The sequence below is a fragment of the Perissodus microlepis genome, chromosome 12 (genome assembly GCF_051167445.1).
Source record: "Perissodus microlepis isolate ML-2025 ecotype Zambia chromosome 12, ASM5116744v1, whole genome shotgun sequence".
In the NCBI taxonomy this organism is placed as follows: Eukaryota; Metazoa; Chordata; class Actinopteri; order Cichliformes; family Cichlidae; genus Perissodus; species Perissodus microlepis.
Genome location: NC_140472.1, coordinates 8,213,644 through 8,229,694, shown reverse-complemented (window position 1 = coordinate 8,229,694; position 16,051 = coordinate 8,213,644). Strand labels below are relative to the sequence as shown.

Below are 16,051 nucleotides of genomic sequence, written 5' to 3'. Positions count from 1 at the left end.
AAATATCTGTGCCTGTTCCAAGGTTGTTATACTTAACTAAAAGTAACCTAAAGATATGTAGGTTATCTTTATTAACCTAAAGAAAATTACGTATGAAAAACGTACTAACATAAAAACTCAAAACTAAACTTTAGAAAGAAAGGAAAACTAGCTCAAAATATGTTGCACTTGGGGAAACAGAGCTTGCTCCTTACTGTCATTTATATACTAAGATGCAGCCAGTTCAATAAAAACCATCAATCTGCTGCCAGCAGGACGAGTTAGAGGCTCAATCCTGAGGAGACGACTAACGTAAATTTTCCTTGAAGTCGATAAAGTGTTTTTCGAGGTCAGGAAAGTGGTTAGGAGTAGGCGGTACGAGGTACTTTTGGAACCGTGGAGTTGGCAGTAACACGCCTTATTGTTGGCCTTCAACCGCGGAAGAAGAGACGAAGAAGAAGTGGCAGCTTGTAGGACAACTTTCTACTTCCCGGTCCTCCCAGCTGGGAAACACGTTCCGTGTGGTATCACGGGGACCCGGGCTGAGGGGCCTGCTATCGGACGCGTTAGGGAAATAAAGAGAGGCTCGTCGGTTTAGACCATGCGGGCAACTTTAATCCGGAGGCGGGTGAAGTTACTCAGCGCTGCCGCTGTGCTGGCCCTGACTGCGCATATCGTAGCGAGCTCACTGAGTAAACAGACGCCAGAGCCCAGCCCGCTTCCCCCGGAGGAGTACCGTCTCGTAGACCCTCAGACATACCGCTACCTCCTCAATCAGCCCAGTGTTTGCAGGCACAGGAGCCCCTTCCTATTGTTCATGGTGCCCGTGGGGGCTGAGGACGCTGCGGCACGGGAGGCCATCAGGAAAACGTGGAGCGCCTCTGGCCGGGACACCCTGACTCTTTTCTTTGTGGGGATCCCACAGAGGCCACAGATGTCGGCCCTCCAGCAGAAACTGGAGGAGGAGAGCAGGCAGCATGCAGACATCGTCCAGATGAACTTTGTGGATAATTACCACAATCTGACAATCAAAACCATGATGATGATAAGGTGGCTGGCTACTTACTGCCCCGGTGCGTCCTACGCCATGAAGGTGGATGCAGACATCTTCGTTAATGTCTTTTACCTGATCCAGTGGCTGAGGAACTCCCCCAAGGAGAACTTCATCACAGGGTCGGTGATCCAGGATGGCAGGCCACGGCGGGAGCCCAACAGCAAGTGGTACGTGTCAGAGGAGCTATATCCAGAGGAGAGCTTCCCCTCCTACGTGTCTGGAGCCGGTTACGTGTTCTCTGCTGACCTGGCAGCCAGGATCTCCTGGGCCTCCAGGTTTGTGCGGGTCATCCCTTTGGAGGATGTCTATGTGGGCTTGTGCTTGCGGATGCTGGGTGTCAGGCCTGTGTACGCCTACAGCCTGCCGTTCTTCAGAAGCCTGTTCGAAATCAAAAACCTGAAGTACGACAGGTGCACCTTCGCCAAGTTGATCATTGTTAATGGCTTTAAGACACCAAAGCTGCTGAGGGTTTGGCAGGACTTTGCCAAAGGCCACGAAAGATGCTGATCACATTTACCTGGTGCCTTGCAGGCAATTCTAAGGGAGTAAGCCTGCTGCAAAGGAAAGAAGGCTAGCGACACACAGAGGTTAGGGTGGCAAACAGCATCAGCTAGTCAGCTGATCAGTCTATCAACAGAAAAATATCTTCTTGAAAACCTCTTAGGTCTTAGTTTAGACTCATCCTCATCAGTCTCCTTACTCAATACTGAATATTTGGCTTGTAGCTAGCCACTATTTTCATAAGCAGAATTATAGCAGATATGTTTTCAAATCTACTAATAAAAAGAAAAATAGGAACATTTTTGTATTAACACTCAACTCAAAAGTTGATCAAGTACTCATTCAGGCTAATAAAAACCCTTTTGTGATAAGTTAATTGTTTAATTTATTTCTGTGCCAAAAGTTTGGCAGTTCCACCTTGTCAAATGTGACACTTTGATATTTCTTTTTGTCATAAATTACACTAAAGTCAATCAGATGAGTTGCTGAAGAATATGATCGCTGTAGGGAAAGTGAGAATGAAAATGGTTGTTGCCTTAAATTTTAAAACCGATGAGGAAAGAAAGTATGTTGAAAAGTTGCTCAACTCAGACATGTCAGTAACATCAAAGATCAGATGTGCCTAAACACTGATCAGAATAAAACCCTGCCATTGAGTACTGATCTACCTCCTTGGGCTAAGGCCACGTTAAGACACAGCTTTAAACCTTAGCTTCAGTTAGTAAGTCACACAAGTCATTTAAAAAATGACTTGCCACCTTTTTTATTTTGTGATATTATTTTTTGACCCAAAAATAACCAAAGAATTGAAAATGTGACCGAATTTTCTGTTGTTTGACTCATCAGTGGGCTCAACATATATGTTACAGTCCCTTCCTTGAGCAATCAACAGTTCTGTGATCTTTGGAAGAAAATGTGTATTCACTGCAGTGCTTCAGCTTCTTTTACTGCTCCTAGTCTATGCCAAAGAAGTGCTTTTATACCAAAGGTTCTTTGAAAGTATTCTCCCGTTAGTGCCTGATGGGTTTAGGGTCTGTGTGTACGTGGAGTCACAAAACCCAGCACAACACAGTACTTTTATGCTTAGTTTTTGCTTCCTGTTTGAATTGGCGACAGGAAGTTATGGTAAGTCGCTCAGTTAAGACTCATGGATGCCCCCTCCTCTGAAGCAGTTTGCCCTTTATAGAGTTCAGCAGCAAAAAAAACAAAACACAGCATTTCAAGAGAGCAAAGCTGTACTGACACACATATTTCTAAAGCAAAGCGTTCGGTGACTAGTCATATGTTGTCTGAATTAACATTTTGTTTTTGTGTGTTTGTCAGATTTAGATTAAGATCAAATCACGGTCCTCAGACCTGCACCGTGACGTTTGTTTGTACTGCAGAGAAAAATACCAAAGATGCCTCACCAGTGGCTCATGCACTGCACTTTAATACGGGTTTGTTGGAATGAATGGTTTTTGCATGATTCTCGATGTGTTAAACAAAAATGTCTAAATTGCACTGATTACTTTATACTGCAATCAAGCTATGTGTATCCTGCAGCTTTTTGTGTCAGGGTTCCGTTTACTCATGCATAGTAGTCATACACGACAAACCAGCAGGTGGCAGTAGTGACTTGAAGATGAGAAATCAGGTTTACTGCTGGTGATTTATTGTGATAACTGTAGGGTGTTGCAGGGATAAAATGTTACCTGTGAGTTGGATCAATATAATTTTTGCCTGTCAAACAGGAAGCCTGATCATCCCTGTTTAATATTACTGCTGCTGCTCCTTTGGAGGCTCCTTTGCCAACCTTGACAAATGCTGTTTCTATTTAGCGTATATAATTTTTATATAAATAAAAGTTTTGGAAAATGTGGAGTGGGGTGTTTGAGATGTTATGTGTGTTAAATAGTGGAGGAATTTTTCCATTTTTGTTATATTATTGCACAATATTTTTAAATGTATCCTTGTTTAACTCTATTGGATTTGTTTTGGCCATAATTTATTATTCTGACAAAATATGAATTGAATGTGATTTATTGCAATTCAGAATTATAACAAGCCATTTGGTGAATAGATTACATGGGCCATCACACCATAACAGTATCCTGGTAGTGATATTAGAATAGGACCCTCTGGAGGCTAGACGCTGGCGGTGATGAAGATGAAGATGGTGGCTCCGGTGACTATGGGGTGCTTTTGAAGAGGGCTGATCAAATGAGAATCTGAAAGACAGAAGAGCACAGAGAATGGAGGCTTATTGGCTCAGAGAAGAGGGGAAAGAAGTTGATTGGACAAGAGCAGAGATATCAGCATTGAGTCTGACAGTATGGGGAAGTGGAAGTGATCCAAAGAACAGACACACAGCTAGATTAATGTTCTGGTTCTTATATAGCACATTTCTATTTAATTTCAGCACTCAAAGTGCTTTCACGTCACTCACACACACAACATTTATCTTATTTAAACACGTTCTGGTGGATGCATCAGGGGCAACTCAGGGTTCATATCGACAGGAAGCACCAGAGATCAGTTCCCTAACCTTTGGACTGCTACATGAACCGCTTTACTGCCTGAGCCACAGCCACCTGAGATGTGTGATTACAGTTGTTCCCTATTGAACCTGTGTAGCAGCTTCATTTATTAAACATCCATTGTATTCAGTTTTGTTTTTTTCTCTTTTTGCTGTAACTAAAGAATTTCTGAATCTGTATTACCCAGTAATTAAATGTGTAAATCTTTATATTTATGGCATTTTGAACGAGTTTAAAAAGTCACTACAAGTAGGTCTGAAGTTCTTTGGCACATTGTTGGCACAATGGGTAAAATGTAAATAAAAAGAAAATTCAGTGTCTTCTGAATCTATTATATTATGAATCTAGATTCAGATATATTTGTCAGAAAACCACATGAAGTTTGAGGAAAGTGTCATGTAGACAACAGCATCTTTCATCTTCAGAGAAGTCACGTTACAGTCAGTGTTGTTTCAACCGTATCCTTAAATGCATGCATAAATCAGCCAAGCATGCAGCGACACACGCAAGCACCAGTGTGGACAGAAGCACATGGCTACAACATCGCCTTCTTTACCAGTGCACCTCACTGCAATTCTTCTCAAAAGAAAAACACATTGGGGTATTTTCTATGGTGCTTCGACGGGGGATAAAGCACAGGTAGCACTGAAAATCCAGCCTGGAGAGAGTGAGAGCGCAGATGAAGATGGAAGTACTCAACAGTAGGAAAGCAGCAGGAAGAAGCTGAGAGTGAGAATGAGGAACTTGCTGGTGGTAAAAATAGAAGCACTGAAGCAGAATTAAAGCAGGATGTTTGATCGCTTCATTTATAGCTGGAATGTACTGCTGCTGGCAGACCTCTGTGAAAACAACCAGTGTGAGGATGTGGAAAAATCTTCAAATCTTATGTATTGTAATGATTTTACAGATAATCCTAGAGGTGTCTGTAACTGTAATATTTCTAGCAACACTTTAACACATCAGAACGGGGCATCCTGTCCTGTCTGATTAGACGGTAATGTCACTTTTTGATGTATATTTTATGCAGGTTTTGATTGGCTGTGATTCAAGGTGTGGCCTGTGAAATTTTTGAGATTTCCACAAATTAAAAATTGGGCATAAACACAGCTGCAGTTTAGACCCACTGAGGGCTCTGTACACTGCTTAAGGTGCAGACAACAAAATTTAACAGGTTCTCAACCACTCCACCAATTTTTATTCAAATCAGAAAGGTCGTTGTTGTAGCACTTACAGATGGACAAACAAATGGGAAATACAGCAACACCCCTGGTTGAAGTAAAGGAAAAAAATCTCATGTTAGATAAGTAAACAAGAGAAAAAAAATGCAATTAGCATTTGATGCTGTGTAATGACTGGAGTGCTGACTGATGATTGCAACAGCACCAGTGAGTGGGCTCAGAAATGGACAGCTGAGTCTCCATGATTCACCAGCATGGCTGATTGTCAGCAGATGGCAGCCTCACAGCAAACCTGCAACACCCACAGCAGCCTCGCAGCTGATAGTCTGCATGTATTTTTTTCCCTTCTGAGCTGGCAGTAAACCAAACGCATCGCTCACAGGGAGAAGACGGTGCCAGTGTTTCTTTCAAGAAGCTCGACACACCTCTTGTGAACACACAGATATTCGTCAGCTTCTGGGCAACACGCCTGCGTGCAAGCTGACCTTTAAACTTTAACGTAGACACAGTTTTTCTCCTGTAATGTCTTTAAGCAGTCTTCAGGAATAGTTCTCCAGGCTTCTTGAAGGACAATCAGAGCTCTTCTTTGGATGTTTCTGCTTTTTGTTGCGTTCACACAGCTTCAATAATGTCTGAGCTCCGGGAAGGCCAACCCATGACTGATAGTGTTCCACTATGTATTTTCCTATCTAGTTATTGGAAATCAGATGTTTTCCAGATGATATCACATAGTAGATCAAAAGATTTTTTTTCTTCATCCCTAATTCAATCAAATTTAACAAGATCTCCAACACCACAGACTGAAATGCAGCCCCAAAATATGACAGAGCAACCACTGCGTTGTACAGATGGCTGTAAACACTTTATCCTGAGCTTACATATCCATAACAGTTTGAAAAAAAAAAATCACATTTGGATTCATCACTCCATAAAAACATATGGCTTCTTGACAGTCACCTTTCCACTGACACCATTACTGATGAGGCTTGGTGAACACTAGACGAATCAGCTGAAGGTCCAAATGCATCTCTCGGTCCGGTGTCAGGTTTTTGCTTTTGCTCTTTTGTAAGCACAGGCCTTTAGATACTGTTCTTCTGCTGTAGGTGTTTTTTAGGCTTGCCACTTCTTCTTTTGTCCTCCAGTTGACTTTGACTGTGCACCATGATGACATATGCCAGGCTTTCAGTTAATAGCTATTTTGGAATTACCCTTTTTTTGGGAAATACTATTTTATGTCTGTCAGACTGTGTGGCATTTATTTTAAATAAACAAATTGGAAAAAAACATCAAACTATCTAAATGTACATGCTGTTATAAGTGGAACTTTTTACGGTGTAAATATAACATATTCACTGCGTTGCTTTGCTGTGGTGGGGACCTGGTCTTGCGTTTTGAAGCTGGCATTATGTAATTTGAAATGTAAATCAGACTAAAGGGACTAACAGGACTACCCTGTAGGGATTCTATTTTGAGATAATATGTCAATAAATAATTTTCTGGTGCTATCAAGTATGTTAATCCACAAATTATGTTGCTAATTACCTTGATTGATAGTGACAGCAAAGGGTTAGCCTAAATGATCCTGTATTGTTGTGTTACCCTTGTCATATACAGACCCCCGCGCCCCTACGTCCATTTTTCGTTTATTTGTGCGCAGTCTGCTCCAATCTATTCATTTCCCACACTGACTGAGTGGGAGTTTATGCTCTGAGCCAGTACTCAGCATTGTTCAAAACACTCCCACCTCTGTGCTGTATCTAGATACTTCTCATCAGTACGAACAGCTGTGACAGCACTGTATCCTTTATAGTCAGTATTGTTGTGAAGACTCAGCACAGGCTTGCAGGGTCCTTGAAGTACAATAGTTGCCCTCTAACAATACATTTAAATCCAGTGTGTCATAACGCCTGTAAAAAACAAAAATCGCCACTGTATGTGAAAATGTTCATCATTTCCTCAGTATCCTCCCGACATCAACACAGACTCTTTGAGGCTGACTCTTTGAGGCTGTCTCCCTGCCTGCCCGCGCTGGCCGGCCTCCTCTCCTCGTGGGTGGAGTTTCATCCACCGACGTGCTGGTGAAGCTGGTTCCTAAGACAACACATGAAACATGCATTTGCATTAGCGAGGCTCGTTTCAACACCGACGCCGTGAGCTGACTTTACCACCCGCGCTCTGTGAAGAAAGCTACCAAAACAACCGCGACTTCCTGCACACACAGCGAAGTAGAGCGGATATATGATGCCAAGTATTTCAGCGACACTTTAAAGCAGATCTGCACATCGACGCTGGGACTCAGTCTATGTAAGTGCTGGACGATTTAACAGAAAGTGGATTATGTTAAACGGTTAAAACTAAAGTTTGTCTGCCACTAGGCGCGAAATGCTCAGCACCATCCGAACTTAATATTGACTACAATGGAAAACACCAAACTGTGATAGTGCCCACTGGTTTCCAACCCAGGGGTAGTCATTCATAGTGCGGTCCCCAGAAACTCTGAAGAGGGGCCATTTTTTTTTACTTAAAGTCAGATAGAAGAGAGAAAAAGGAAACGTGCTTTGTGGTTAGGTGTGCACATCCTTAAAGCTGTCTTAACAGATATTTACAGTTTGGCAACAGGACTAATTATAATGTGTGATATCAAATTTGTTTAGCATGGTGACAGATCCATTTAAAAGTGTCACCTCAGCTTTCTAAGCTGAGAAATGAAACCAGTGACAAAGTTCCAAAAAGCTGCAGTTTCTCTAATGTCCACTTGACTTTGACTCTAAAAATGAGTCAATCCCCATAGAATCTTATTTCAAAGTGGCCACTTTAAACAGGATTCAAACACATGCGTGTAACATGGTACAAAAAATGTTGGCCTTTATGGATAGTTTTCATTTTTATGGCAACTCTTTAACGAGTGAATTCTGCTAAGTGAAGCTGCTAAAGTGGATGTCTCTGCTGTGTTTGAGCTGTTCTCTGACAAATGATGTGGCCTAGTGTGAGGTACTGACCATTCAACTGCACTTGTACAGTTTATGGATGCTGCTTGTTACTCAAGCTTGCTAGCATTAGCTGCTAATTTTTACACTGGTCAAAATATTGATATTCCAATTAAAGTACAGAATTCAAAATCAAGGTTAATGTTTTTGCTTTTTAAGGTTTATAACTCTCCTGGAAAGAAAAAAAAATCACTCACTCAAATCACTTATCACTCTCCTGATAAGGAAGGATCACAGGTCACATGGGTTGTGGACCACTGTGACAGTGGTGTTAATTCAGCATCATGAATAATAATAATAATAATCATGAACAGGAAGGTTTGTATGTCTTTTTGTGCAAAGGCACTGATTTTGTTTTTTTAGCACTTTTTAACCATAATGCATGAAGTAACAGCTGTCTCGTAGTTCAGTGTCCTGTCTGTCAATCAGTGTTTGTGTTATTGTTCAGTGTTGCTTGCTTGCTTGTTTTTCTCTTGTCTTGTCTTTGTAAAAGGCTGTGTGTGTGTGTGTGTGTGCTTTTTGACTGTGGTTCCTCCTCAGTTTCTGCAGAGGCTTCTGGATTTGTTCCACTACAAGATGCACATGAATAGCTTATTAAATCAGTGGAGTAAGTATTAAGATTTTTAATGAATTTTCATTCCATTTTCATGTTGTTTGCCAATGGATTGTAAATCCAACGACTCCAAAGCAATCTGACAGTGAACTGAGAAATCACAACTTTATCACTCGTCTCGAGCTGTGATGTGTTTCGGTGCTGCACTGCTTACCGTATTGTCAGTGTGTCACCTCCACAGCAGCGGCTGTATGTGTTAAATAAGTGTGTATTTGATGGACTCTTGCTTTAAGCAGGTGAATCTGCTGTAGGGTATTTGTGTCTAGCTCTGCAATGTTCTGAAATAGAAAGACTTTGCTCAGCAGCAGCCTGTCTAAATGTGTCCAGAGATGGTGCGTTACAGAGGTGTCCCGTTACCTGGGCTCCATGTTCAACACATCCTGTGTAGGCTTGAAGTTACCAGCTACAAATGTCTGCATTTGACTTGGTGACTTGCTAAAATAACATGTCAGTTTTTATAAAATGATCACAATAATGATAATCTGCACTGGAGCAGGTTAGAAGTTACAGTGATGATCCATCTGCGTTAAAAAGAGAGCCAACTTTGTGACACTGAAAACCTGTTAATGAATTGCTAACCCACGATGCGATGAACTTGTGGTTTGTTCTTACCTTTTGAAATGGCTGCTTTAAGAACAGGAACCAGGTTTGTGAACACTCGCAGTTGACTTGCATTGCATGCATTAAGACGGCTTTGTCAGTCTGCTATCAGGCTGCTGTCAATGTGCACTCAGTTTGCAATTAACTTGGGTCAAGCTGTCAATTAACTGCAACTGCATATTATTGTTTTTAGTAATATGGCGAGTAGCATCGATATGAAAATTATGAATCGCTTGTACAGAAATGAACTACAAATACTTAACTAATTACTCCTTACTTTCCTCCACAAATTGTAATTTAGTTGCTGCGAAATGGCATGGGTAGAACTTGACAGGTGAACTAACTTTTATTTAAAGACCTACCCACTTGACATCTTTGAAGTTATATAGGCTTTGAGGCGAGTGACTGAACTCACTACCAATTGGAGCAAATATACTGCTTTCCCACATTAGCTGTGATAGCTGGAATAACTAGCTTCTGTTGGCTAGTTTCACTTGTGATCTTTTTTTCTCTTTAATCATATTTAATGTAGTAGAGGTGAGTCTGAATTATCAACACTGTATTCCCTGTCAGTGTTGGTCAAGTTACTTGAAAATAGCAATAGTAATTGCTAATTTTCAAAAGTAATTAGTTACTTATTACTTAGTTACTTTTTAAAAACACGATACACAACCTAAATAGGTAATAAAGCAATAGACCTGTCAGCCCAATTCTATTTTTTTTCTGCATAATCCATCATATAAAATTGAATCAAATGAAAAAGTCTCTTTTTAAAATGTGTTTTATTGGCTTTAATCTTTTAATTTTATGCACATTAAATCACGCAAAAATTAAATTATATGCAGAAAATAGGTTTAACATTTAAACCTATTTTCTGCATATTCCAGCATATAAAATAAAATATTCTTTCTGTGTTTACACTCACTCTTTCAAATTGATGCAAGTAAAACAGAACAAAAATAAATAAAATGAAAAGATTCAGCAACACTAAGTCCTGCTGCTCTTAAATCTGTTGTCACCTGTTTAGCAGGAGTGGGGCTGGTGGAGATTTGCCCGGTGTCGCAGTCATGTCAGCGGGGGGATCCGAGGGTTTCTCTGTGAATGTCACATTCCCATGACAGTGTGCTAGGTGCTTGCTCAGATTAGAAGTTTCATTTTTCGCTGTAGAAAATTTTCTTTCCATGCAGAGTGTACAGCGGTGTACACTTTTTTACTCAGAGTAATGTCAGTACTTCCAAGCTTTAAATGCTGCATGGTCGTACTCTGTTGATCTACACACGTCTGTTGCTGCCACAGAGGTTGCATGCGCTTACGTCATTGTCATGAGATACTCTCACAAACAAAATCACAGTTTAGTAACGCAGTAATGCAGCGTTCTTACGAGAAAGTAACAAGAATCGAATTACTTTTTTCGCAATATTAATCCCTTACCTAACTCGTTACTTGAAAAAAAAGTAATTGGATTACAGTAACACATTACTTAACACGTTACTGCCCATCGCTGTTCCCGATTCTGTATTCTCTTTGGTACTTAAGCTCATAAGTAGACCAAGCTAGTTGGCTTGTTAGATAGTTAAAAAAATGTTCTATTAGTGTAAATAAATTGATTTGGAATAGGTTTGGCTTTGATGTTGCTCTAGCTTACAGGTGCTAATTGGCGAGCAAACTTTTAGAGTTTTAACATTATTTCTTGAAAGGTGTTGCAGCAGAAACAACATCAGTGGTGTGAAATATAAAAAGAACTTTGCAATAATATTGCTATTATAACATGAAAGTAGTAAAATACAATTTTATTTATAGATTTTTTCTGTTTCTTCATTTATTTATTTAGCTTTGAACTCTTTGGGTCACATAGATAATTGCCCTGAGTTGTTTTCCCATTACATTGTTGTCCCTGAACTCCTGGGTTTGTCTCTATTACGTATTACAAAAGATATGAGATTGTGCTAATCGCTGGCCAAAACAAACACCTACATCTGAGAGTTACCATTTGACATTTTAGACAAAGAACCATATGTAAATATAATAAAATATTTTACTGCTTGCTCACACAGAATTTATATCTGGAGTTTTTCTGATGACGTCAGGCTTATCTTCTTTTCAATGGTCTGTAGGGGCAGTGAGTTAAATAAATTTGTATTTAGATTATTATCTCTGTTAGCCGCTGGCGTTGTAATCGGCGTGCTGTTTCAAGGTCAGAATTTTACCGCCTTTTTGTTTACCTTCACACTTCTGCTACATGGCTGGGAATCTTGGCTGCTTAGCTGCAGGGCTCATGTTTGCACTGATTGTGTAAGATGGATCATCCATTTAAAAAGCAGTTCTTAAGTAATCAGTGGTGTTTGCCTCAATCTATCACCGAGGGAAGGATTTCTTTATAAGCAGACTTGCTGTGGTGGAGAGGATTCTATGATATACACACGTGTTTTGTTTTATTTTTATATAAAATCATACTGATGAGTGCATCTCGACTAAACTAAGTGCTCATCTTGCAGGTGGTAAATGCTGAGAATGTCATCTCTAAAATCTCATGTTGTTTTCCTCATATCTGCTCTCTGTGGTGTAAAATATCACAGAAAGTAACATCAGCACTTTTTAATGTGCTAACATTGCGAAAGGGTCTTTCTAAACCCAAACCATAATTTTTTACTTATACCAACTAACTAGTTTTGATGCATCAGCCAACATCAAGTAGTTTTTATGCCTTAGCCAAAGAGCTGAGTTAGGTGGCGAGTTTGTTTATCCCCTTGTCTCTCTTATAGAAAGTTTAATGCACATTATCAACGTTGTGAAGCTTGAAGGTGAGCATGTTTACTGTAGCCATCTTTGATTTTGAAACATCAAAAATTTACAAAGTGATTGCCACACTTTATCCAGTCAGACAACTCGTCTTCGTTGGTCGCTTGGGGTGGAAATGCACTTTTTTCCTATATAGCCTGAAGTTGACAAACATTGATGTTTGGCTCAAACACTGGATGAGTTCAGTGTTGCTGCAGCGATGGTGGGAGGCAGTAGAAGGGGACAGAGATACATTGTGCTGTTTCCACATTTTGTATGACCTCCAGCGCTGTTTTCAGCCCACTCAGCCATCTTGTACAAGTGGTGTCTTGTTCTCAAATGGCATTTTTCTTTTTCAGAAGAAAATATAGAGTGAGGCATCTCTCTGCCCAGTGTTTCCATAAGCGGTTGGGTGTCACTCTGTTGTGGAATAGAATCTTCACTGTTTGTTTGCATGCCATGCATAACCACAGAGAGAAAGAGAGACACTCGCTAATATGGTGAGACTCCCAGATGGCCTGATTGCATTTGGAAAAACCAAAGAATTTTGGTTGATCAATGAACATTAATTGACGTTTTATAGACCATGCGCATAGACACATGCAATCCTTTTACGCCACTGTCTGCATGGGTACCATATGGGTCACATGTGCTGGTGAAAGTTCTCAGTGGATCTATGGTTACAATCAACTTATAACAGTGCAACAGCTTGAGGTGGTTTTAAACAAATGCCATTTTAAGTGTTTGTTTTATTTGCTTTTCAGTTAATTAGTTTACTGTTGCTTAATTGGGGGTTTGGTTGCTACATGTTACCATGTCTTAAATTAAATCTTATATTAATATAAAATATACCCTTCTCTTTTAGCTCAATAAATCAAAATGCATGCTGTGTGTAAGCATTGTGTAAAATATCTTGTCTCTACTGTGAGCTTCACCTGCCATTCCTGTACACAGCAGAGCTTTTCACACATGCAAATACCAAGAGGGGAGAAAAGTTTAGGAGACGATGTAAGTGCGTGTCTCTGCAAATGCACAGTCACATTATGCTTCGATTTAGGGAAAGAAACAAAAGAAAAGAATCAGTCGGGCAATCAGAGATCAGTGTCGCTGTTCCACACACATTAATTTCAAAGTAGCACAGAATTCTCAGTATGAACCTGTGTACTTTCACTTATGCACAACTGTGTTGCAAGGTGTGACATAAAACCACAATGAGGCAGATTCAGTTGATTTTGAATCTTGTAATAATAATTTCATGCATCAACGGGGAAATGAAATTTTCAAAACATTGCCTTGCCTGGCCAGCTGTTGCCACTGGCGATCACTGATATTATTTGTTGGCACAACCCGAGTATGCTAGCTCGTCTTTGAGGCAGTGACGCAGCTACTAAAACAACAGATACTACAAGAGATGCCAAATAAACTTATTTAAACATTTATATATACTCTTCAGTGTTTTACTGTTTAATCTCACAACAAAATGAATCTTGTTCTCCAGCGATGATTTAACCTGGCTAGACCAAATTGCCTACATAACTGTTTGTCTGTGTCTGGCCCCTCCCCCTGTATCATCTCATCATTTTTGTGTAGTCATTACCAAGAGATTACGCTTAAATGTGCGCAACTATGGAATTTTCTTCCATGGGGATGTGGTTGGAGCCACAACCACATTACCACTTCACCATGGCATTAAGAACTATACCGCAGGGCAGAGCACATTACAGAATTACCACCATTACAACTTTGTTGTATCTGAGAATCTTTCCATCCTCTTAATTATATTGTAACGAAAGCATTGGGAAACTGAAACAGTACAAACTTGAGATTGTTTTTTTTGTTGACACTTGACACTTAATGTTCCAGATGTTCCAGTAAAAACAAAACCAGACGCTGCGAAAGTGTGGGGTGGTGTAGCAGAAATAGATTCAAGGTAAAAAAGAAACAAAAGCCTGTAACTTGATCTTTAGCACAGTAAACACACACAGAGAGGTCAGTGAAGAAAGATGTGGAAAAGAAGTGGAAAGGAAAAACCTCCTTGCTGTCTTGAGAGCTTGAAAAGAAGGCAACTGTGCTTCTTTAGGTCTGTTTTTTGAAACACCTTGGTCAAAAGCAAAACCCAAGAAAATGACACCTCCACTGAAAAGTTCACCAGGGAACATACCAATGAAGACAGGTTACGATTCCTGTGCTGTTAGTAAAAACATTGAGGAGGATGGAAACCTCAATGCTGAATTTTATCGGCAGTAGCAGCCCAAGATACTGTGTGTCTGTGCATACCTGTTTGTACACCTGTGTGTGTGTGTGAGCGCTAATAGTGGATGCGGGGAGCCACAGGCCCTAATGTCAGCACCTAAAGCCGGCATGATGAGACCTGGGCCCCAGACATCCAGAGGCCCCCCCATGATGACCACTGCAGGGACAGTCACGGCCACTTCTCCTCAGTCACTTCTCCTCAGAGAAGAGCAGAGGAGAGCTTTGGGGGAGGGGTCATGCAGCAGCAGCTGTCACAGTGCAGAATTGGATGGCGTACACACATTTACACTCCCCCATACACACTGTGTACTCCCAGGTCCAGGCACCAATACCCTCAGAGGGGCAATCAGCCCCCAGAACCCAGGAGATAGTCCCCTTCACTTTGAGGTGGAGACAAGCAGACCTCCCTGGTCGTTGCAGCAGAAGATAAATGGTAAATGGCCTGTATTTGTATAGCGCTTTAGTTAGTCCCTAAGGACCCCAAAGCGCTTTACACATCCAGTCATCTACCCATTCACACACTGGTGATGGCAAGCTACATTGTAGCCACAGCCACCCTGGGGCGCACTGACAGAGGTGAGGCTGCCGGACACTGGCGCCACCGGGCCCTCTAACCACCACCAGTAGGCAAGGGGTGAAGTGTCTTGCCCAAGGACACAACAACCGAGACTGTCCAAGCCGGGGCTCGAACCGGCAACCTTCCGATTACAAGGCGAACTCCCAACTCTTGAGCCACAATCGCCCCAGCAGTCCACCAGCCCGACCTGACAGCCAGCTCCTCCTCCCGGCCTCCATCCGCGGACGGCAAACACAGAATGGTGGTGTGAAGACGCCACTCCATCCACTCACATGTGTTGTTGATGCGTGCTGTTTTAAAGTGTATTTAAAACCTCCCTGCCAGCTAAAGAGGTCCTTAGTTTCACCAATGTACCAAAGGCCACCGGGCCAGGGCCGGGCCCCAGTGCTTATTTGTGCTTCTGAATGGTTTAAGAGTTTTATGAGTTGTGATTTAAAGAAAAGGTTGAATATTAAAATAAAGATCGTATTTTTTAGCCGTTAACCGTTTTAAGCCCATCGGAGCATGTGCTTTCCGATTTGCGTAACAATTTTTAAATCCCGGTAGAATTGCAACCAAATTCACAATCATTTTTTGGAGGAGTTGGAGGAAATTGGAGGATTTGTACTTACATTCATTCAACTTGTCCCAGGTCACAGTTTCCTTCCACTAATGCCTTTGCAAAAAAAATTTTTTTAAAAAGTTGTTGTTGGCAACAGCAAAAAGATTGTTTCCAGAAACGTGCTTTGCCGATCTGATCAGCTGTTCATACCACTTTCTACGTTGGAATAAACATCAGTGCAAACTATCACATGTGTATCATATTCTTGCAAAAACCAGAAGTGATGTCATTTTTTGTGGGAAAATGTTGTAAATTGTGCACAATAATATTTATTTAAATTTTTCCTGCTGTTCATAAAAATTAGTGTATCTCAAAAATGAAACTATAAAGACACTCAAAATAAATTTCCTGTGTTTGGAAACTATTTTGTGCAACTTTTTTACATTTACAATTCTGAGGGATATACCTCTG

At 40.9% G+C, this 16,051-nt stretch overlaps 2 protein-coding genes across 4 annotated transcripts in view; both read left to right on the top strand.

Annotated features, from left to right (window-relative positions):
* Nucleotides 1–420: 420 nt before the first annotated feature.
* On the top strand, nucleotides 421–6,495 carry b3galt8 (beta-1,3-galactosyltransferase 8). The gene has a single exon (XM_084945160.1). It carries the CDS (start codon nucleotides 581–583, stop codon nucleotides 1,538–1,540), a length of 960 nt encoding a protein of 319 aa, XP_084801286.1. The 5' UTR covers nucleotides 421–580; the 3' UTR covers nucleotides 1,541–6,495.
* A 732-nt stretch (nucleotides 6,496–7,227) lies between these two features.
* LOC146375750 (dual specificity testis-specific protein kinase 1) overlaps nucleotides 7,228–16,051 on the top strand; it is a 28,381-nt gene continuing 19,557 nt past the window's right edge. Inside the window, exons 1-2 of one of the 3 annotated variants that reach the window (XM_084945157.1) lie at nucleotides 7,228–7,535; nucleotides 8,759–8,825. In XM_084945157.1, coding sequence (XP_084801283.1) covers nucleotides 8,795–8,825 — 31 coding nt within the window. In that variant the 5' untranslated portion in view covers nucleotides 7,228–7,535; nucleotides 8,759–8,794. The remainder of the gene's footprint in view (nucleotides 7,536–8,758; nucleotides 8,826–16,051) is intronic. The other 2 variants (XM_084945158.1, XM_084945159.1) reach the window with 2 other exon arrangements.